This window comes from Mastigoproctus giganteus, chromosome 5 (assembly GCF_048544385.1).
Source record: "Mastigoproctus giganteus isolate SK-2022 chromosome 5, ASM4854438v1, whole genome shotgun sequence".
Lineage (NCBI taxonomy): Eukaryota > Metazoa > Arthropoda > Arachnida > Uropygi > Thelyphonidae > Mastigoproctus > Mastigoproctus giganteus.
The window spans coordinates 91,751,372-91,776,277 of record NC_143579.1 but is presented as its reverse complement, the minus strand read 5'-3'; the positions used below and the strand labels follow the sequence as shown (position 1 = coordinate 91,776,277).

The 24,906-nt window shown below is 41.3% G+C and overlaps 1 protein-coding gene across 1 annotated transcript in view; it reads right to left on the bottom strand.

Moving 5' to 3' along the window:
* Positions 1-24,906, bottom strand: part of LOC150085557 (uncharacterized) — a 107,260-nt gene that overhangs the window by 23,399 nt on the left and 58,955 nt on the right. The window contains exon 4 of the mRNA XM_090373340.1: positions 23,569-23,631. Within this exon, the coding sequence (XP_090229466.1) occupies positions 23,569-23,631 (63 nt within the window). The remainder of the gene's footprint in view (positions 1-23,568; positions 23,632-24,906) is intronic.

The window sequence follows — 24,906 nt, the reverse complement described above, 5'->3', positions numbered from 1 at the left end:
GGGCCACAATGTCGACATCACGTCAAATACAACCTAGGTGTATTTGACGTGATGTGCGACAAAATATCGCAATGGACCATCAGTCGCACTTTGTCGCAAATGGGCTACAACAGCCGATAGCCACATAGCGTACCTTTGTTATCAATGAAGGAGAAGAGAGCACGTCTCCTGTGGGCACAGCAATATCAGCACTGGACTATCAAGAATTGGAAAACAGTTGCTTGGTGTGACGAGTTGAAGTTCCTGGTGCATCATGTTGATGGAAGGCTCAGAATTTGGCGAAAACAACATGAATCCATGGACCCATCATGTCTGACGACTACTGTGCAAGGTGGTGGGGGCAGTGTTATGGTGTGGGGAATGTTTTCTTGGCACACGTCGGGTCCATTGATAGCCATAGATTCACATCTGAATGCCACATTGTACCTAAACATCGTTGCTGACCAAGTGCATCCGTTCATGTTGACAGTTTATCCTCAGTCAGATGGTTACTTCCAGCAGGATAATGTGCCGGTGCATGGTTCCAGGAATATAACAATGGCTTTTCTTTGCTGCAGTGGTCTGCTCAGTCCACAGATCTCAATCCTATTGAATATCTTTGGGATGAGCTGGAAAGGGCTGTTCTCTGCAGGCCTACACCTCCGTCGAATCTCAAGGAACTGTGTGGCATACTCACATCTACATGGTACTCCATTCCTGCACAACATTTTCAGCACCTTGTTCAATCCATGCCTAGATGAAGCCAGGCTGTTTTGAAGGCTAAAGGAAGCTCAACACGCTACTAGGTAGGTGTACCTAATAAAGTGGCAGCACAGTGTATATATTAATATGGTAGCTGTTTTCTTGAGATGGCCATTGTGTTGTTGTTATTTAGTTTTTAGGAGCATTAGCAACTAAGGCCATATTGCTCCGGGGATATGCTGTGGTCATTCCCTGACCTTTCCGCATCCTCCGTATTTGGTGGCTCACGGGCTCAACCCCCCCCCCCGGTCTAATCAAGAAGCATGTGCTACACGCTGCTGCTCCTGCCCACCTGGCTACGGAGGTGCCATCGACATTGTGAATGATAGGCCTAGCCGATTGGACTGAAATTGGTCTCAAATTGAAGATATTTCTTTCTAGGTGTTCAGAAAAATGGGAAAATATAAAAATTCCGAATAGTATTATTTTACGAAATGGGCCAGTTTTCTCTACTAGTGCTGCCTACCTTAGCCCCGCTACACCACAAGGGCAGCACATGCATTCAGGATCGCCTTGCGACAAAGAAGAAACACACATTTTCATACACCTGCAAATGCGTTCAGGATCGGTCTGAAATGTGCATTTAAGGATCCAAAAGATTTAATATGTTACAGTATTAGCTTACTTAGTGAAAGCTATGTTCATTGTCAAGCCTTACATTTTAAGTCAGGGATCATTTTATTTCACTGCAGAATATGGCAATTTCAGAAGGATTGATCAATGGTACGAGACTTATAGTCAAAGTTATGCATCAAAATTGTTTGGATCTAGAAATAATAACAGGAGAAGCTAAAGGAAAATCGGATGGAGTCAAATCTAAATGTTTACCACATGTAGATTTGACTCCATCCGATTCGACTTTGCCATTTTCCTATTTTGTTGGCTTTTGCGATGACTATAAATAAAAGTCAAGGGCAAATAGAGTTTGATAGAGTTAGAATTTCGCTTACTAACTCTGGTATTTAGTCACAGCCAACTGTATGTAACAATGTCTTGGGTCAGATCATTCCAACTTGTTAGGATAAGGCTACCAGAAAGAAGGGCACAAGAATTTAAAAAAGTTGTTTTCAAGGAAGTATTATAGAGATTGTACTACATTTTGTATGGGTGAAATTGTTACAAAATGTGCACATTTTGATAATCGGAAATATGGCGAAAGAAAAGAAAATTTATAAGTTTCCTCAGATACAAGAAATGAGAAAGGATTCAACGTGTACTGGCTTACCTACTCATGACAAAACATGGACTACATTTCTTTAGGCCAACTAGAAAAACTCTGCTACCAATTGCGAAATTTTCGCAACAGATACAGCTAGTTTCTATTAATTATTGAAAAAGAAAAAGAGTCATTTATTTAATTTAAGAAAAAAATCAAATATGCCTGAAATGTAACACACTGCATTTGTTCCTGAAATGTAGTACACATACATTAACTAAATTGTTTATGTTTAGCTTCAACACTTCTAGAATCCCTATCTCTTAAAAATTTCTCTAGTGTGAATGTAGATGCAAAATGCCTATTCAGTTAAACTAGTGGATGAATATGATCCTCTTCCTTCCAGTGTTTACATAAATAAAGACATGTTTGCTGCTTATCTTTGCATTCTTTTCCAGAAACTTCTCATCTGCCTTAACTTACCCAACCTCCTTTGTGACTTGATTGCAGACTAGTTTAAAATGAGTTGGCTGTGCATTAGCAACACCTAGCCAATGCCTTCTGGGGGTAAAGGTTTTGCTCCACAGCGTGCACACATCTTGGCATGCACTCCACAAGGTATTGCAGGGGGGGGGGGCTGTGGTAGTACTAGCCATGTGTTGCTCAATTTGAGATCGGGTGAGTTGGGTAGCTCCAGGAGGACAGAGAATTCATTGTCATATTCCTGAAACCAGTTAGCAACCTGCAGGTCATTGTGGCAGGGCATGTTATCTTGCTGATAGATGCTAGAATTGTCTAGATACACAATCGTGAAGGGATGGACATAATTGGGAGTGATACAAAGGTAACTTTTCTTATCAAGCCATTGATTAATGGTGATCACAGAAAGCAGGGAATGCCATAAAAACAGTCCTCAAACCATAACACCACTGCCTCCAGCCTGTCAAACACCAACAATGCATCCAGTGTGCCATATTCTTGCACTGATTTCTTCAAATGTGGGTACACCCATCAGCATGATAGAGTTGTAAACAAGATTCATCAGACCAGGCGACAGATTTCCACATGTTGGTGGTCCACCATTGGTGCTAAGTGCCCATGCAAGGTGCAGGTCTTGTGTTGTCTCATAGTGAGAATGGTTACCTGTGATAGCCATCGGCTGCCATAGCCTATATACAAGCTAATGTCCAGTGAATAGTCCATGTGAATACTGATATCCTACATTGTACTGGGTGATTAGTTGGGCCACTGCTTCTCTGCTGTGTTACAAGTTGAGATGCACAACTCACTACGAGTGTCAATCACATGTGGCTATCTTTGTCACCTTTGGCTGGTTTTCTGATTAATCTTTAGCCAGTCCCAGAAGACATGAGACCACAGAACAGGAGCACTTATCTATGTTGGCTGTTGTTGAGATACTCTCAATGTCTTGCCTCCACAGTCGTTCCACGTTCGAAGTCAGAGATATCTCAACTCCTACCCATTCTTCCTCAAAAACTGATTGCCGTGTGTGTGAACTACTAACTTATATCAGTTCCCAACTATGAGCCATTAGAATCACAGACTAGTCCATTCCTACATAGGGGGGGGGGGTTGCTAATGCATAGCCAACTCAGTATACACTGATGAGCCAAAACATTATGACCACCTACCTAATATGATGTGGTCCTCCATGTGCAGCCAAAACAGCTCGTACCTGGCGAGGCATGGATGCTACAAGATTTCTAAATGTGTCTTGTATTATCTGGTACCAACACATAAACAGCAGATCCTTTAACTCCTGTAAGGTCCGTGGTTGAGATGCCGCAGATCGGAGTTGCTGTTCCAACACAAACCACAGATGCTCAAAGGGACTGATGTCTGGGGAATTTGGAGACCAGGGAAATACCTGGAAGTCTTCCTCATGTTCTGCGAACCAGTCTCAAACAATCCGGGTGGTGTGGCATGGCACATTATCCTGCTGAAGGACAGCACCACCAGAGGGGAAGACCACTACCATGAAAGGGTGTACCCAGTCAGCAATGATGTTTAGGTAGGTGGTAGATGTCAGAGTGCCCAGCACATGGATGACTGGACCCAGGTTATCCCAGCAGAAAGTCGCCCAAAGCATGCCACCGCCACCACTGGTTTGTTTTCATCCCATGGTGCATCCAGGCACAATCACTTCCCCAGGTAAACAATGCACATGTACCCAGCCATCCACATGGTGCAACAAGAAATGTGATTCATTGGACTAGATAACCTTCTTCCAATCATACAAGGTCCAGTTTCGATGCTCACACGCCCATTGTAGGCTCCGTCGCCAGTGAACCGTGGTTAGCATGGGCACTCAGAGTGGCCTGTGGCTATGCAGCCCCATTTTCAGAAGGGTTCAATGTACTGTGTGTTGCGACACATTACGCCCATCTCTAGCATTCCGATTACTGGCGAGTTGTGCCACAGTCGCCCCTTCTGTTGCCACGTACCATCCGGGAAAGCCTTCGCTCACCTTGAGCATCGATGAGCCGTGGTTGTCCAACTACTCACTAGCGGTTCATAGGTTTCCCCCTCCTTGGACCACTTTCGGTAAGTACTAACCAAGGCTGACCGTGAGCATCCCACCAGCCGTGCCGTTTCATATATGCTCTGAACCAGTTGTTTGGCCATTACAATTTGGCCTTTGTCAAACTCGCTTAAGTCCGCAGCTAAGTGGGCAGGAGCCGCAGTGCGTAGCACACGTTTCTTGATTAGACCGGGGTTCGAGCCCGTGACCACCAAATACAGAGGATGCGGAAAGATCAGGGAATGACCACCGCATACCCCGGTGCAATATGGCCTTAGTTGCTAATGCTCCTAAAAACCAAATAACAAACAAACAAACAAACTGATTAACAGAGCTCATTATCAGGTGTTTTTTGTACCGTGTCCCGATCCATGCACTCGCCGTAGTTCGCCTGCAGTTGCTTCGATTTGCATAACGACTTGCTGGTCATAATGTTTTGGCTCATCGGTGTATATCTATCACAGGTATTTCTGTATCACCTGATAATTTATATGCATCCATCTCATGAGTTCCTCTTTTTCTCTGTCACAAATCTCATCATTACATCTGACATCCATTTAGATCTCGAACAAGTATCTCTTAGTTGGTATAAAAAGCCTAGTTGCTTCTATGATTATATCCTTCAATGCTTCCCATTCAGAATTTGCTGTTGGTAAGGTCATCATTTGGTCCAACTGCAAAGAATTTAAAACTGTCTGAAACCACTGTAGTCACCCTTATAAAATCAAGAGCTCCCTTTGCCATCGACAGTAGTCACATCTTTAAGTGAATCCGACATCGACACTATGATCACTACCACTTAGTAGACATTTTATCTACAGTTTCCTATTGCATGAAGGGTCACTGCTGATAATCAAAACTACTGCTTTCTCTTGTTGCCTCTCTAAAGTGCTGGTGCAGAAAACAACAAATCCACAAAAGCTTTGCTACTATGTGAGTGGCCAACCCACAGGATCTCAATATCTGGAAAGTTGAAGCCTCCATTATAAGAAATTCTGATTTACTGCCCACTCTATATGTACAGTTGTTTGTTATAAGCACATCAAAATCATTAGGCTTATAACATACTCCTACTCTCGTTTTTGTTTTCCCAGTGCTTATGTCACACCAAACTTACTCACTGGATACATGACTTAGATTTTGCAGCCCCTTCTCCTGTCCTGTCTGACCTTTCTGTAAACATTCTACTCTTGAAATTCAAATTCTGCATCCCTTATATCTGAGTGACACCGTGTCTCCAATATCCCCGGAATGTTTGCCTTTGATGACTAGACCAGTACTCCATATTCGTCAAATTTATTTACTACACCCGTTTGTTTGGTTTTATTGGCACATTAGCTACTAAGGCTATAATGCGCCAAACTAAGATCATATATAAAAATTTCAATTTTCACTGACCTAATTACTTAGGCCAGCATGTCAGTATATAAAATAACAAAGGTATAAAATGTAAAAAGATAAATCAATAAGGAAATAACAGTAACATGTAAATATTAAATACAAGTAAAAACCTTTATTGATTTAAAATAACTAAAAATAGCAGACACATTTTCATTGTCAGATAAAATCTGACTGAGTGTATACGGCTCAGCCAGATGATTAAAAGCAGTAAAACGGATATTGCTAATCTGGACATTCAATTATAATGTGTCTAATTGATAAAACTGTGCCACACGACTCACACATAGGAGGGTCATCAGCCCTCAGCAAAAAGGAATGAGTCAAATGACTATGTCCTATGCGGGTCCAGGCAAGAACAACTTCCTCCTTACGATTCCTGTGCAGACTAGACTGCCACGGTTCAATTACAGGCTTTATTTGATATAATTTATTCACAGTCTGTCTATTCCACGAATCCTGTCATTGGGAATGCATTTTCTCGTGTATTATTTGCCTGTAGTCTGTATAGGGGACTGACAGGCAGCGATTATTATTGGGGACTGCTGATTTGGCTGCGGTGTCAGCCAAATCATTTCCCCTAATCCCAATGTGGCTGGGAATCCAGCAGAAGCGGATATCATATTCACGTCCAAGGAGGAAGTGAATCTTCTGCTGAATACTAGACAGAACTGGATGAGGATTATATCTTACAGATATTAAAGCCTGTAACACGCTGAGAGAATCGGAATATAAAATGAACCGTTGGTATTGACATTCACTAATGTGATCCAAGGCTAACTCTATAGCATGCAGCTCTGCAGTCAATATACTGCATTCAGAGGGAATCTGCTCCGATGTAGAGCTGTCTGTAAAGACAGCAGCAGATCCCACATATGATTCCGACTTCGAACCGTCTGTGTAAACTGGCGCGAAGTCAGAATGTTCAGCTCGGTGTGCTGAATAAAGCTGCAGGTAGACAGACGATGGAGTGTCCGACTTTCTCCAATTTCTGAGGGACAAGTCACATGTTGGAACACGAGCATGCCAGGGTGGAAGGGGTTGCTTTGGTGTTTGGGCAACCTTGTCTACCTTGATATTAAGTTCTTTGAGTAGCTCTTGGAGACGAATACCAAAAGGACGATTGGCAGTCTTACGGGTGTTGTATAAATTTTCCCGCTCAAAAACGAATGGCCACGTAGGATGATCTGGCAGGGGTTTCAGTTTTAAAGCGTACTTTAAAGACAACTGCTTACGTCGAAGTGATAACAGTGGTTCGTTTGCTTCGACGTATAAGCTCTGGACAGGAGATGTGCGATATGCTCCAGTAGCAATACGTAGGGCCTGATGATGGACGGGGTCCAGCCACCGCAGGACACTGTCTCTGGCTGAGGAATATACCTGGGACCCATAATCTAGTTTGGATCGCACAAGTGCACGGTAAAGCCGAAGAAGGGTACATCGGTCTGCTCCCCAAGATGTAGAGGAGAGTGAGCGGAGAATATTAAGCCCACGTGTGCACTTTGTGCGGAGTTGACGAATATGATCCAAAAAGGTTAGTTTTTTATCGAATATGAGTCCCAAGAATTTTGTGTTCGCTGATACTGGAATAGCATTTTGTCCGAGCCTTAATTCAGGTTCAGGATGAAGATTACGCTTGCGACAAAAGTGTACGCAAAGGGTCTTCTCCGGCGAGAACCTGAAGCCATTAGCAAGTGCCCAGGAATTCAGACTATCGATGGCTTTCTGCAGTTGTCTTTCAATAACCCTCATGTTGCACGACTGACAAAAAATGCTAAAGTCATCAACATAGAGGGCACTGTTTACAGTTGGAGGAAGTTGTTCTGTGATGGAATTTATTTTGATGGCAAAAAGCGTGACACTTAATACTGATCCTTGTGGTACTCCCTCCTCTTGGCTAAAGGAGCGAGAGAGTGAGGATCCCACACGAACTTGGAATGAACGATTGACTAAAAAGTTTTGAATAAAAAAAGGGAGATGCCCTCTAAGGCCTAGGCTATGTAAATCTTTTAAAATGCCAAATCTCCAAGTTGTGTCGTACGCTTTTTCCATGTCAAAGAACACCGACACCAAGTGTTCGCGTTTTAGGAAAGCATCCCGGATGAATGCTTCCAATCTAATAAGATGGTCCAAAGTGGACCGGTTCCTTCGGAAGCCGCACTGGATGTTGGAGAGAAGGTCATTTGATTCTAGATACCATATTAAACGAGAATTAACCATTCTCTCCAGGATTTTGCACAGACAGCTAGTCAGAGCAATAGGACGATAGTTGGTGGTGACTTTTGGATCCTTTCCTGGCTTAGGGAAGGCAAGAACGATTGCCTATCGCCAGGAGTCCGGAAACTGTCCTTCAGTAAAGATTCTGTTATACAGAAGGAGCAAACAATCCATAGATTTTGGTGAAAGATTTTTAATCATTTCACAATGGATGCCATCTGGTCCAACGGCACTTGCTTTGGAAAGAGTGAGGGCTCTTTCCAGTTCTTGAATAGTGAAATCCCCGTTGTAGGGATAAATGCTCTTAGATTTAAAGTTAAGTGCCTGTTTTTCGATTTTATATTTCAGGACCAGGAACTCTGGGGAGTACGAGGATGTTGCGGAGATGTTAGAAAATGTTTCCCCAAGAGCATTGGCTATTGCAGTTGGATCTGCAATAGCGCATCCATTATAATCTAGGATTGAAGAAGGGTGGGATGTATATTTTCCCTTCATTTTCCGGATTTTATCCCAGACTACCTTAGAGTTGGTAGACTGGTTAATAGATGATGTAAAACGGATCCACGATTCCTTTTGACTCTAACGGCGGATATATCGTGCATTGGCTCGTGCACGTTTAAAGGCTATAAGGTTGGTCGTGGTAGGATATCGGCAGAATATCCCCCACGCTTTGTTTTGAGCCTTTTTTGCTGCTGTACATTGTGAATTCCACCAAGGTTTAGGAAATGGTGGAAACCGGGCAGATGTTTTTGGAACAGCATTCGCAGCTGCTTGGACAATATTTTCTGTGATGTACTTAACTGCATCATTGATAGACTCTTGACTGACTGTGCTAAGATCAAAATTTGCCTGATGTTGGAAGGCAGTCCAGTCAGCCTGATCAATCTTCCACCATGGTAACCTAAAAGGAAGACATGGTCTCCCACTGTGTAACAAGGTTATCACGGGGAAGTGATCGCTTCCGTATGGATTCTCCTCCACCTCCCAAGTGAGTGAAGGGAGTAGAGAAGGGGAGCAGATCAATGGCAGAAAAAGTACGGGTAGGCATGTGGAAGAAGGTGTTTGTTCCAGTATTTAGAAGGGAAAGGTCATTGTCATTGAGCATACGCTCTATGACTCGTCCCCTTCCGTTGATGTTAGCGCTACCCCACAGGGTGTTATGTCCATTAAAATCCCCGAGAAGTAAGAAAGGGGGTGGCAGCTGCGTGATCATCAAGGTCTGCCTGGGAGATGTCAGTCCCAGGTGGCAAATAAATGGAGCATACAGTTAACAGAAATCCCACTGAAAGGCGAATTGCAACAGCCTCTATGCTGGCTGTAATTAGCAAAGGCTGCACTGGGGTCTGGTTACCCACAAGGATAGCCACTCCCCCACATACAGGGCCATTTGCAATTCTATCCTTTCGAAAAAATGTGATGTTGTGCATGGTGGGATCATCATTTGCCTTTAGATATGTCTCCTGCAAGCAAAAGCAAACTGGCTCGTGCTTTTGCAGGAGGGCCTTGATGTCATCAATATTTCGCCGGAATCCACGACAATTCCATTGTAGGAATTTAGCCATTATTTTGGCTTGGTGGGTCCATCAGGCGGCTTCCGAGGTGCTGAGGGCTTACTTTTATCAGTCTTGGATTTATCTTTTTTGGGGAAGAACGGACGCTGTCCCGTGTCCATTTCTTCCTCCGCAAAGAGTTCCAAGACTGAATCTTCGGGTACCTCCTTCTGCTCAACATCCATCTTATCTTGGGTACTAGGGGGGGACTTCCCCTTTCTTATTCTTTTCTTTCATAGTTACCTTTGTTACTTGTGGAGCGTTAGGAGGTACCGATATAGGAGTGGCAGCTGATTGGTCCTTCTGTGCAGGTTTTTGAGAACTTAAAAGATATCGCGCGATGGGAGTGAAAGACTCCTTTGGAGGAATGGTCATGTCCGTCTGAGTTCCGACGGAACATCTCCCTGCCACCTTCTGGGCGTAGGTAGGTTTGTTGATATTCAGGGGTTTGACCGATTTCCTTGCCTCCTGGTATGATATATTTAGCTCTGCCTTCAGCCGTTGAATTTCTTTTTCTTCTTTCCACCTCTGGCATGCTCGTGAATAGGCCGGGTGTTCGCCTTCACAGTTAATACAGGTGGGTTTTGCGGCTGAACATGCTGTTGTTTCGTGGTCCTTTGCACCGCATCGAGCGCATGCAAGGACTCCACGGCAGGCCATTTGAGAATGTCCATACTTCTGGCATTTAAAACACCATAAAGGGTTCGGAACGTATGGACGCACTGTACAGTTGATGTATCCAGCTTTAATCTTGTCAGGAGGTTTAGGAGAGTTAAAAGTCAGGATAGCGCTCCTGGTTTTAACAATTTTTCCATCCCTTCGCGCAGTAATTCTCTTAATGGCAATGACTCCCTGTGGTTTTAATTCGGAGCAGATTTCCTCCTCGGTTACGTCGAGAAGGTCTCACTCCAAAATGACACCTCTCGATGAATTGAGTGTTCTGTGTGGTGTCACTGTTATAGGGATTCCTCCGATTGATGTTGTTCGGAGGAGATGTTCAGATTGCCTGTCATTTTTAGTTTCAATTAAAAGGTCTCCAGAACGAAGCCTCTTAACTGATTTGGGTGAACCTGCTAAGCCATCTAACCCTTTTTGAATGAAAAAGGGCGACATTTTACCAATTGGTGTCTCATTGGTACAATGCATAATTAAAAACCTTGGGACTGGCCCTGATGGTAATTCCGTCCGCTGCCTCTTTTTAGCGATAATGCTATCTGCTTCACTGTCTAAATTTTCAGATAGGGACCGGGTTGGGGCCCCTGAAGGAGTAAGTTTATCAGGATTCATAGAGATTTTTTATTTGTTCAGTGCCCGGGCTCCCCACCCACCACGGAGCCCAAAGGGATGCCCACTACCCGGCATGCAATAAATGCGCTCGGGAGTGGGACGCCAGGGCTACCCAGACACTATACCCGCACCGCCGCCAGCCTGAATCCTGTCCCTCAGACCATGAGGGTAGGGGCGTGGCATTGACACGGCTGACCCTCGCAGGCGAGCCTACTAGCCGATTGATCCTAGCCGGGCCTTCCAGGACCACCCGTCTTGTCGAAGCAGGGGCCAAAGTGGTGTATTGAAGCTGGGCCCCTCAACCACCAGGATCCCCCTTTCCGAATTTCCACGGGTCGCAGCGTACAGCAAACACGCCGGATTCCATTGATGTAAGCCTGGAACCTGGGCTGTGGGCGTTGGATCCCAGTGATGCTAGTCTGGAAGTCCAGCAGCGTCACTGGGAGGTCCCCTCACCACGTACAGATGCCCACGTCAAGGGGTACTACACTCGTAGCATTACTGTATATGCAAATATACGTACCTGCTTTTACTCTTGGCTACAACAGTTGTGCAGCTGTCCTTAAGCCACTAATCACTCCCATTAATGTTAGACCCTATTTATCTTGGCATAAGGCCACCATTCTTGGACCACAAAACCAATGAAAAACTGTGGTTTGGAGTGAAGAGTCAGGGTATATGGTCTACCAGTCTGACAACCTTTGCTAGATGTGACGATTGCCTGGAGAAAGCTATCTGCTTGACTGTATTAAATCAACAGTGAAGTTTGGTGGAAGCAGCACGATGGTCTGTGTTTTTATGGGAACAAAAACATGAATATTGAGATCTATCTAGTGAAAAATTGGGGAAGACAATACCTATATCAGCAGGACAACACTTCATAAGGATACTGGTATGGGACATACTGCTCAGCACAACCAATCATAATTGAGTTTGAGGGGTGTTGAAAACTTGGACCATCCAACCCACAGCTCTACCCTAATCCTACAGAGAATTCGGGGATGAACTGGATTGTCAGGGTGTGTGAGAAGAGACTGCCCACAAAACAGAACTGAACTAGCTGTTGCTTTGAAGGCTAAATGGCAAAAAATATCACAGAACATTTAAAAAAATTGGTGGAGAGTGTTCCCACAAAGAATAAATAAATAAATAAATTTTCTGTTTATACTCCGGGATGACCAAACGGTCAGAGGAGTTCACAAGATAGACAGAATACTAGAAACAGCACCGTATTCAGCAGTCATGGGCTTGAACCCCGGTTACTCAAGGTATGTGTACTTATGCACCTGCATGCCTGACCACTCGGCTAGAAGCTGTCATAAAGACTAAAGGTTTTCAGTATACATTAATTTACCTGTAAGTAAAGGCTAACTCTGTATGAATGTCGACTAAATGGCAGGGTGCTTAATTAATTTGTCATATTAGTATTAGCTAAATAATGAAACCATTGGCTTTTGATGCACTGCCAAAAAAAAAATAAAAAAAAAAAAAAAGAAAGAAAGAAAGAAAAAGACAAGGTCCAACAAATTATGCACTTCCCTTCTCATAATGGTAACTATCCAGTTGACCTTTGGACTTGAATTTCTTCAGATTGTCTGCGTCAACTACCTATGGAGACACCTTGTTCCAGTAATCAACAACTTGCTAGCTAAAAGAAAACTTTCTACAATCTCGTCTAAACCTCTTCCCCTGTAATTTGATTTTATGGCCCCTAATTCTGGAATTCTTTATAACAGTAAAAATTCTGCCTTCATTCATTTTACTTAAACCTCTCAGAGCCTTATAAACCACAATCAGGTTTCCCCCTCGGAGATACTTGGTTGAAGCTGACATATTTGGAGTCTTTCCTCATATGGTCACCAATTTGCTGATCTCACCACATGAGTTGCCAGTCTTTGGACCTTTTCAAGAAGCTCAAATTCTTTTTTTTGGATGAGGTTTCCATGCTTGAACAGAGTATTTCAAAGGAAGTCTTAAAATTGCCTTATACAGTGGGACTATAACATCCATATCTCTACAGGATAATGTTCGATAAATTATCAAACATTATCCTGAATGCCATTTCTATCTAAATGTCCCTGGAATGCACTCTTACTCATTGCCACTAAGGTTTTACCTACCACTGAAGTCTGAGCTACACACTTCACTCTTAGAAACACCTTTATATACTGACAATATGTTGGCACTTCTCCAGTCCAAAGATACCCACATAATTAACTTCAACGGTTCAATACACTCTCTGAGATGGCCTTCCTCCAAATTATTGGGTATATGTCATCAACTCCGGGAGCCTTGCTTACCTTTTTTGCTCAAAGGTTTTTCTAATAAACAGTTATCTGTAATTTTTAAATGACTAATTTCATATGGCTCAGCCACATAGTGGCATAATATTTGGAGTCAGGTGCCACTGATGGTTCCCACAGTGGTAAGCATTCTGTGATGAAATGCAGAACTACTGCGAAAGCCAGGAAAAGTGTAGTGTTTGGTTTATGTAGTACTGTGTTTTGTTCTGTTGTGTCTGGCTGCTTGTCTGCAGGGCCCCCAGTAGAACCCTTCATTGCCTGCCATCGCCACTGAATATGCACATATCTTCTGAGTTTTGATTTCAAACCCATGCGCACTAGGGGACTACATCTGGTGCGCATGGGTTTGGCACACCCAGGGTCCTGAGCTGGATATCATCATTCTTCTCTTTTTTGGTGATTCCCTCCTACTTCTCTCTCTCTCTCAGGGTACTCAAATTTTTTTTGGCTGGTGCAGCATAAGCCTCAGGAAGCCTGAGGCTTATGCTTCAACACTAAGTTGGAGGCTTTACAGAGTAAGTTTTGATCTCTCTCTCTCTCTCTCTCTCTCTCTCTCACACACACACACACACACACACACACACACACACACACACACACACACACACACACACACACACACACACACACACACACACACACACACACAGGGAGTTGAACCAAGCTGCTGCTCATTATACTCTGGCAGGCCTCCATCAGGGTCACCTGGACTTTCTGGATGGAGACCAAGCAAAACAAAAGGGGGAAGAGGGGGTAGATAGCATGAGAGTGGGCTTCACAGTCAGGAGGAAGATAAATAGAAGGACAAGGAAGGAAGGCATCCTTTGGCTAAGGTAGGTAGATGAGGGAAGAGTGGGTTACTCCCTGTTCTGGGGGCTCCTTCCCAGTAGACAGGGAAAAGTTGATAGAGTTGCAAGGCTAGAGTGCCTGCATAGAGGGGGATTGACATTTGGCAGCAGTTTTCAATGATTCATCCAAGCGAGTTTTCTTTGTTAGTTTACTGGTCTTGTCACTGGCTGAGCTGTGATAGAATTGTCCTAATCTCATCTCAAAAGCAGCTTGTGCAGAAGCTGAGAGCTGTTTGTAAGTATCTTCGTTAGCAAGGAAATATCACAAGGGAGAGACAGTAGAGAGGTGAGCATGCAGCTTCTAGGGGCATGGTAAAGGTGGTAGTCATATGCTCCAAATTTTCATCTAATCTACAAACACAGAGGGTTATCATCAATTCCTAGTTCAGTCAACTTGGATTTGAAGGAACCATGGCCAGTATATGTAAGGTGCAGGCCCGGAGCGAACCAAGGTGATGGTTTGGATAGCTCACTGAGACATCTGGTACAAATCTGTGAGTGACTTGTCCTTTGGTCAAAGCAGTCAATAGACATTGCCAGCATATATTTCTCCTCAGAGTTTTTAACTGTTGTCAGTAGGTGGTGCATGGCATCCTCTGTAAAGTTACTCTGATTAAAACCATATTGATTGTTGGAATGTAAACCTGCTTCTGTGTAGTATTGAGCTAATCTGCCATATATTAGTCTTTTGTATATTTTCCGTAGTACAGAAAGTAGGGCTATTGGTCTATATGATTTGGGATCGGTAGGGAGTTTCTCAGAGTTTTTGAGAATTAATCTTAACACAGCTTTTTTCCATATTTTTGGGTATGCCTCTGTCATACAGTTATTATATAGTGCTATTAATTTGTCTGATGCTATTTCCACTAATTTTTTGATAATCTCAACCTCTAAGAGGTCAAAACCTGGGAATTTATTATTTTTGGTTTTGAATAATGCTATTTTTTAGCATTAGCATTAGCATTAGTAGAGGCATTTGATGCAAGAAAGCAAGCTTATGCAGCATCAGCCAAAAAAAAAAAAAAAAAAAAAAAAACCCCACTTCCACTTCACCCCTCTGTTCGTTCAAAATACCTGTCCAGCTGAGCCTTAAACTTATTTAGGCTATCAACCTCCACCACAAGGGATGGCAGTCTGTTCCACCAACCAACCACCCGCTGGCTAAAGGCAAATTTCCGCACGTCTATCCTACTTCTGTCTTTCCTCAATTTGAATTTATGCCCTCTCAGGTGATTTTTCTGAGCTAGAGGAAGAATCACATCAGCATTGAGCATGCTTAAACCATTCAAGGCTTTATACACCTCTATCAGATCACCTCGCTGGTGCCTAGTCTCCAGACACTGTAATTTGCAAAACTTAAGCCTTTCTTCGTAAGAGCACCCCTTTGTTCCATTCACTAATCTTGTTGCCCTTCTCTGTACTCGTTCCAGCAGCTCTACATCCTTCTTGAAATGAGGCCTCCAGACCTGTATACAGTACTCTAGGTGTGGCCTGACCATTGCCTTATACAATGGAATAATCACCTCCTTATTACTAAACAAAACCTATTTCTAGGTTTTGTTTAGTAAATAGAGGTTGAATATTGGCAATGTCATATTCAATGTTTTCTTTTATAATATCTAGCTGGGTGGGGGAATGATCCCCATTTTCAGTCTGAATAATACTGTCTAGGATGTTATTTACAGAATCTGCCCAACACAGGGTTGGGGTTCCTTTGACAGTAGTTTCTAAGACATCTCCTCAGGCAGCTTGTTGGTCACTATTCTGTAGACAACTCCACAAGGGTCAATGTTTCCAGTAGTTCCCACCAAGTGCCTCCAGCATTTCTTTTTCTTGTCTCTTATGAAGGCTGTATACTGATTTCTGAGAGTTCTATAAGAATTTCTCAGTGCATCATTTTGTGGCCAAGATGTACTGGCTGTTTGAAAATTTCTCCTCATCTGGTGCACCCTTCTCCTGAGTATGGTCAGTTTAGGACACCACTGGGGAACCACCCACTTCCTCGGTTTTTTCCGTGCGACAGACAGGTTTGCTGTTTTTGTTAAAATGCTTGTCATAATCAGTGCTTGCTAGTCCGGGTTGCAGTTGCCTGATCTAGACCACTCATTTTCCTGAGTTTGCAGCTCAACTGCTGTATGTTCTGTGAAAATCTGTCAGTTTGCTCTTTTGAGGTTATACCTTTTGATATTCAACAAGGAGTGTTGGGTTATTTGAAATTGCCTGTTTAGTTTGAAGGCGATGGCCCTATGATCTGATGTGGTCCAGGCTGGCTGGACACACCAGTCTGTAATTTTATAAGCTATTGAATTGGTAGCAAGAGTAACATCAATGTCACACTCTGACATGGTACTACTAAAGGTTGAAAGGTTATTTGCTTGGTTTAGCACTTGAAAGGGTGAGGTAGCTATATAGTCTGAAAGTATCTGGCCATTGTGTGTGCCCACTCCGGGAGATGAGCCAAGCTGCCCATTATACTCTGGCTGGCCTCTGTCAGGGTCACCTGGGCTTTCTGGATGGAGATCAAGTAAAAAAAAGGGGAGGGGTAGATAGCATGAGAGTGGGATTCATAGTCAGGAGGAAGATAGAAGGACAAGGAAGGAAGGCTTTTGGCTGAGGTAGGTAGGTTAGGGAAGAAGAATGGGTTAACTCCCTGTTCCGGGGGGGGGGGCTCCCAGTAGACAGGGAAAAGTTGATAGAGTTGCAAGGCTTAAGTGCCTGCATAGAGGGAATGACATTTGGCACTTGAAAGGGTGAGGTAGCTATATAGTCTGAAAGTATCAGGCCATTGTATGTGTGCCTGCTCTGGGAGATGAGCCAAGCTGTCCATTATACTCTGGCTGACCTCCGTCAGGGTCACCTGGGCTTTCTGGATGGAGACCAAGTAAAAAAAAAAGGGGGAAGGGGATCGACAGCACGAGAGCGGGATTCATAGTCAGGAGGAAGATACGGCTTCCATACGGCTTCCATACGGCTGTTCCATAAGGCTGACCAGCAGTTGACATCAGCGTGCACACACACACACACACACTGCAATGTTTGCAGTATGTAGCAAGTCTATGACTGTTTGTAGGTATTCAATAGTTGGATTTATATCTTCACCTGGTCTGGAATATAGTGAAATAATGTAAAACTGTCCTACAACACTGGTGATATGGGCACACACTGCCACTCGAGAAGCAGAGATACCCACCTTTATGACTGCAAGTTAAGTATTTTTAACTACTATTGCTGTAGAAGGGATACCTGAGGTGTATTCTATTATTTTATAGCCTCTTGGGTATCACTCAACCCTACACCCATATGTGTGTGTAGGGCTCCTGGAGTACCAAGATATCTATGTTATTTTCTTCCAATTTGAGGTCTGATCTGATCTAAACAGCTCTTGCTCTTTGAGCATTCAATTGGACAAGATTTAGAGCCCTAGTCACATTTATGTTTTCAATCTGGCCCATAGTTGGTCCTAGATTGTATAAGTTTAACCATTTTTTTTATAGCAGGGGCATTTATCATCCCTGATACTATGTGCATAGTCAGTCAGCCATGCTGCCTTACAAGTAGCAGATTTTGGCTGCTGATTTTTATTTTGGCAGTTCTTGTAATCATGGCCAGAGACTGCGCAGTGGCCACAGATAGGAGATTTCTGACTGCAGTCTCCGGTAGTATGACCACATTTATGACAGTTAAACCACTTCTTTAAGGGAAAGAATTCCCTGAATTTATAGCTGGTCCAGCCAGCATAGACTCTTTGTTGCCCTTGTAGGTTTTTCCAAATTCTGAGTGATACTTCCACAATGATATTGAATTGCCCATTTCTTTTGGTTTTTCTGTCCCTCTTTTAAGAAGAAATTCTTTGGCCAACTCGTCCAATTTCATTATATTAATAAAATTTTTGTTGTAGAAATCCAACATAAGATCTCTTTCCAGAGTTCTCGGGAATGTCAAATATAATGATGTTGGGGTTCCTTCCCCTTGGCTTTCCTGTTTGCAGTCCCAATTTTACTACCTCTAGGTTGGTTTCAATCTTTCTAACATCCTCTTTATTTGTTACTTCAATTAAAACTCCATTATCTTTTCTTTTTCTCATGTTATTCACTTTTATTTCTTTCAAATGAGGTTTTAATTTTGTCATGACAGTATCCCTGACTGCCTCACTGGATGTGTATGCACAGTCAGGTTTAGCCTTTATAATGATTGTGTTTGTTTCTTTTGTCTTTGATATTTCCTTAGTTTTATTGTTGGTTTGTTTAGTTTTTGATGAATCTGCTTTGGTGGCCTTTGCTATTTGGGCATAAGTCAAAGTTTTTATTTCTTTGTAATTATTCTTATTTTCAGTCACTGTTTCTACTTTTGCTTTCAATACCTTGTTTCCTGTATTAAGTTCAATCACTCTATGTTCCAAAACACACCAGCAGTTCACTGTTTGCAATCTTGCTGCAAATGTTTGTTTGTCATTTGACTTTTTAGGAGCATTAGCAACTAAGGCCATATTGCTCCGGGGATATGCGGTGGTCATTCCCTGACCTTTCCGCATACTCCGTATTTGGTGGACATGGGCTCAAACCCCGGTCTAATCAAGAAGGTTGTGCTATGCACTGCTGCTCCTGCCCACCTGGCTATGGAGGCACCTGCTGCAAATGTAATCCTATTGATCTGTTTATGAAGGAACTCTTCTAGGAACAGCTTCATTTCTTTAATTTGTCTTATGGGATCCTCTATTTGATTTATAAGCTGAAATTTTCTCTCCTCTGTTTTTGTTATCTCTAGCTTTAAATTATCATTCTCCTTTTGATCTGTATTTTCTATATGGTTTTTGCCTTTTCTTCATTGTTTGTAGTTTCTTCATTGTTTGGGGTTCTTTCTGCAAGCACCCCAAACCCTCTATCTCACAATCAGGCAGGTCCTTCAAGTCAGGATTGCGATTCTCGATATTTTTTGATTTTTCAGTTTTTTTCCCTTGAGTTTTGGTCTTTGCTGGTCTTTTGCTATTATTATTATAATGTTCCTTATATCCAGGGAAGTAATTTAAGGTATTTTTTACAGTCGTGGGCCTATTAAAACCGAAGATGCAATGCTTTCCCATTTTGGGAGGGAAAAACAGTCGCACACAAAGAAAAGTACTCTTATATGCAAATATAATTTACATTTCCCCTCACATATAACATGTATCAAACTATTTTGATCAACAAATTTATCCCAATTTTTGGCATTTTGAGGCATTGCAATATTATTATTATTATTATTAGCTATATGGTGCAAGGAAGCCTGAGGCTTATGCTGCATCAGCCAAAAAAAAAATTCCCACGTTACCGAGAGAGAATGTCAAAAGTAGAAAGGAATCACCAAGAAGAGAAGAATGATGATATCTAGCTCAGGACCCTGGGTGTGCCAAGCCCATACTCACCAGATGGGAGCCCCTGGGGAGATCACAATCTGCAACAGTAGGATCGCTACCGCTGATGCTGTAACAATCATACTGCACATAAACACATTCAAAAAACTAGCAATAGCTAAAAACAATTATAACTAACAAGCTTACCTGAATAATACTAGTTGTTTTCATCTATACACAGCTTGAATCTAAGATCCATGGTTTTTGAAGTTGAAAACTCCAAGAAATCTTCACAGCCACCTTCGGTCACTATCCACCATTCACATCAAGCAGAGATTTGTGTTGATGCATCCGCTTACCTCCTATGAACTATGTGAACACTATAGCAGTATAGGTATGTTGTATGCCCAAATTTGTGGCATCTGTAACATTTTGGCACTTAGACAAACTTCCTGTATCTGTGGGACTTCCAACCAAAGTACATTTTCTCTTGCTTTATGATGACATTCCATATATTAGGAGCAAGTTTGGTAATACAATTACATTTTGCTTGGATTTTATTACTGTGATGTATTTAAGTAGAAAGCTTTGTTGCAGGTCCTCTTTGGTGATGTAGTCGCTGAAGTTACATCCATGTGCCTCATCAACAAGCTCTTCCTGAGAGATACCACTGGGAATATCAAAGGTGATGATAGATGGACCTTTAGATTTGAGGGTTTCTGCTGATAGGCCAAGATCTGTCATTGAGGCAGATTGGAGTAGGGCACTTCCATTGGCAGGAGTAGCTGTTTTTACTATTCCTGTGTTTCTTGTTTTCTGAATTGCATCTACTTTTAGATTCTTCATATTTGTTTTTATATGCTTAGTCATTGCTTCCTTGATGGCCTCATGGTGGTGGTTGGAGAATTTACAAGTGGATGTAGGACAACAATGTTGGGTTTCTATTTCTGTTCATTGTTTAGAGATTGGATGATTGGTGATTCTTTCCTCAGCAATTGGGCATAAGAGCAAGTGCATTCGCACAGCCTCTTCTCAGCACGAAGGGTCTTTCTTCAGTAAAGATGGATGCCAAGTACCTATCCAATTCATCAGAAACATCAGCTGGGTTAGCTAAGCCTTTCCACACCTAATACACAAGAGTCCAATCTGATTCCTTTCTTCTTTGTATTCACATACATGAAAAATTCCTTGTCCCTATTATTTGCTCTCTTAGCCAGTGCTTTCTCATATGTAGCCTTCCCCCTCTCTAACCATATATATAGTACTATTACAGATCAACTTGTAGTTGTTATAGGTTTCAGTACTTTTTGTCACTCTGTAACTATCCCATGCTATCATTTTTTGCTCTATTACACCAGCCAGATCCACATTCAGCCATTTCGGCACTTTCCTCAGGTAACATGGTATGTTTGCTTTAAAGGAATTTCATAATTCAAATGTATTCACCTTTACTTTGCAATCAGGCCAATTGAACTGTCATAGTCCCCCTCTTCTGAAATTAAAACCAGTGCCTTTACTTTAACTACTGCAACATCTTTCTTCATCTTCCAACTAACTGGTACATGACATTACTTGGTAAAATTCCTGTAATTTAAGCCCTGTGATACTCATCATTACTAATGAACCAGATTTCCTATCTGGTTCATTAGTAATGATGAGTTCAAGAATATTCTCACCCCTAGTACTTTCTCTAACATGCCGGTACAAATGATAATCATCTACTGTATTTAAAAAAATTTTTCCTCACGGGTTTCTCTCCCACTTATTCCAATCAATCTGGGGCAGACTGAAGTCACCCATAATGAGACATTCTCACTTGCTTGCCTATACCATCTGTATGTAGAGACTCACATCATACTCTTCAAAATCTTCTGGTCTGTAGATTGCTCCCACTCTCATTATACTTTTGCTTCCAACTAACTCAGACACAAATTCTATACTGGCAGATGTAACTTCTGTCTCAGCAAAAGCTCTTTTTTCACTCCGCTGCTTTTGATAAGAAGCATGACTACGGTGACTAAATACATTATACATACCATATTGGAACTCGTCATCCCCAATTTCCAGGTGGTACCACATTTCTGTTTAACCCTATTATTGTCAGCATTAGTTGTCCTAACCAGAAGTTCGAATTCAGCCCTTTTATTGGCAACACTTCTGACGTTACTGCAGACACAGTTAAGACTAAGTATTCTACTACAGTTCACTACCCTGACATACCACTTGAAGTTATTTATGCTTGTTACCCTAGCTTTATCCACCCACTCATTTGAAATGTTGCTACTCTCAAAACATCTTGCCAACATCGGTTATTGTGGCAACAAACAGGAATTCCTAAGGTGAGTGCAAGCATTACTTTGGCCCATATCATCAGATAAATGCAGATCTACATTACCCTACTCATCCGCCAAATAGCAGTTTCCCCGAATCCTTAAGGTATCCTCAATGATACTGACAAAAAATCTTGCACAACCCTTGTTCAAATAAATATCATCTCTACAAAATAGATCCCTTCTATCTACAAGTGTAGACCACACTGATAACCCCCCCCCCTCAGAGTCTTGCAGATTCCCCCAAGTCTTGACTTAATCCACAAGGATTTCAGCATATAATCCTCCCGTTGTGTCTAGGCAGAACTGCAAACTGCAGACACATACACATTCTGACCTACTTGTGGCATTTTTAGCATGGTCGTACATTTATCCAACAAGTGGTCAGGTTGTGTTCGTTTAATATCATTAGTCCCCAAATGAATAAGAATGCTCTCTTTATCCCCCTAAAAATCTGAACCATTGGGAGCATCATCAATTTTTGCTCCCAACGAACACACCCTGGTTCTGGTCAACCTATCTATATTACAAAAAATATTACCCATTTCCCTGAGAAACAAGTCTCCCAATAAAACCAAATCACCTTCAACCAGAGCAGTTTGCACTTGACTATTCGGCTAAGGTAAAGAAAGCCAACACAAGAACCATGGGAAACTTCAGGAAACTTACCAGACACACTCGTTTCCCGCTACTACAGTTTCTCCCTGCATTCTCGGTAAACAGATGGTGCGTGTTATCGGTAGTGGTCGATAACGATGTACTGATTAGTTTTTTCTCATTATTAAAAATAAATTATTGGAGTTCATGAGTGGGCCGAAATTTACTTATGGGTACACCATCTCCAGACTGCCTCAGTCTTATGATGTTTATTCCCCCCCCCCCTTCTCGCTGTTTTAAAATAGGAAAACACCATCTGTAGAAGTCATTTTCCTATTTTAAAACACACTGAGGCAGTTCACTGTTTCTTTTTCCTGAAACCTTTCCTGAGGCAGTCTGGAGGATGTACATGTAAATTTCAACCACAAAGGCATTATGTTCATGAAATCCAATAATCTGCTTTTAATAATGAGAAAAAACTAATCAATATATCGTTATCAACTTCTACTGCCACTACCGATAACACACACCATCTGTTTACCGAGAATGCAGGGAGAAACTGCAGTAGTAGGAAACGAGTTTGCTGGGTAAGTTTCCTGTGGTTCTCACGTTGGTTTTCTTTACCTTCACTGTTTCTTTTTCCTGAAACCTTTTAGAGTTCATCAAAGAGTAGGGCCACTTGAGAATGAATAGGAGGAATTAGCAGACTATGAGGTTCATCACTCAACAGAATGATAATTTAAGTACTTAACATTTTCATAAAATAAGTGTATATATCTATATTAACTGTGCATCTATCATTTCTCTTACTGCTTTTCCAAGAATAAGTTAATTTTTGCCTATGAAACAATACTGACGTGCCTATAATTAACATAAATTATACTTTAGGCTACTAATTCTCAACATTTTTAACTTAGGAATCCCTCCAATGGACATATATAGTCTTTAATATAACCATAGAACTTGTCCAATGAATTTCCAAAATTTGTAGTGCAAATTTTTGAAACCATCTATTCAGAAAAAGTTTATTCAATGATTACTGGTTAAAACCTTAGTACTAAATATTCACAAATAAATAAGAAAAGAATAACCTTAAAGAGCAGGTATTGTTCCTAATTAGATAGATTTATATTATTCAACTGGCTGCAAACTGAAAGAATTACAACTGAAATAAAGACTATAACAGTTTTAAGCAGAAGGAAAAAAAGGAGAGAGAAAATGTAATTTCTTTGGTAAATTCACAGAGAGAGAGAGAGAGAGAGAGAGATACCGTTGGCAGTGATCCTGGTATCTGTCTGATTACTGTCTGATAAACATCATCAGCTTCTACATCCTGTTAAAAATCAAAAATAATGTCAAATTAGTCAAAAATTAAAGTTCAACACTATTTGCATATAATGTCTATGGTATTTTGTACCGTTTCTGATGAAATTTCTAGTCATGCCAGTATATAAGATGAATATGAAACTGCAAACACTACGCATAACATCCAATTTTGCACTCATCTAAAATATGATCCTCCTCCCAAGAATAATGTAATATACTGATACCATAAAGCAGGAGTCAGAAATCTTTTGGCACTGGTGGGCTGCATTAAATTTCCACCTTCACAATGCAGGATGAATGACTAGCAGACTAAGGTTAGTTATAGTATGCAAAGCATCACATTTCAGGTGTGTTTAGCAAATAGTAATAATTCACGATTTATAACAAAAAAAAAGAGAAAAAAGAAATGAATTTCATGCATGAATCCAGAAAAAAAAAAATTTTTTTTTCTGCAAATCTGCGACACATTACTTACCTGTTCATTCCTCCAACACCAGTGCAGAGCAACAAACATAATACAGTGCTTTTGCCACCACATGTGGTACATGGATAGCTCATGTGATATGTATAAAAAATAAAAATAAATAAATAATAATAATTACCAGATTTCTATTGGTCTGATTTTAATTAAATTTGAGATGACTCTAAAAAATTATCTTAAAGGCTAAAATATAAAATTTCATTAAAATCTATCCACCGGAAGTGGTATTATTACATGAGAATGGATATATATATATATAAAAGAAAAGAAATAAAAATTGCCAGATTTATATCAGTTCAATTTTAATGATGTTGGGAATGGCTTGACAAATTTTTTTTAAAAGGCCTAGATATAAAATTTCGTGAAAACCCATCCACTGGGAGTTGAGTTGTTATGTGAGGGCAGATGGATGTAATAAACACAAGAGGTGCATTATGCACATATATGCCTGGGGGTTATGGATGTATTTTATTGTTCAGCAGAATCCTGGTTATCGAAAACAATCAGAACCAAGGGTATTTGGATAGTTGATTTTTTTATTTTATTTATTTATATATTTTTTGGATAATAGATTTTAAATGCAGTCTGTCTACAGTATTTAAGATAAGTAAAAAAAAAAAAAAAAACATAATGAGAGAAAATTAGAGTCATTCCTATTTATCATTTATATAATATTATATACTGTATATTAGGAGGTACTGAAAGAAAAAAAAAAACTGTGGATACACAAAATTTGCAAATAGTGTAGAAAAGTTGTTTGAGAGTCTATAAGAATGTGTACAAAACTGGACTAGTCATGCT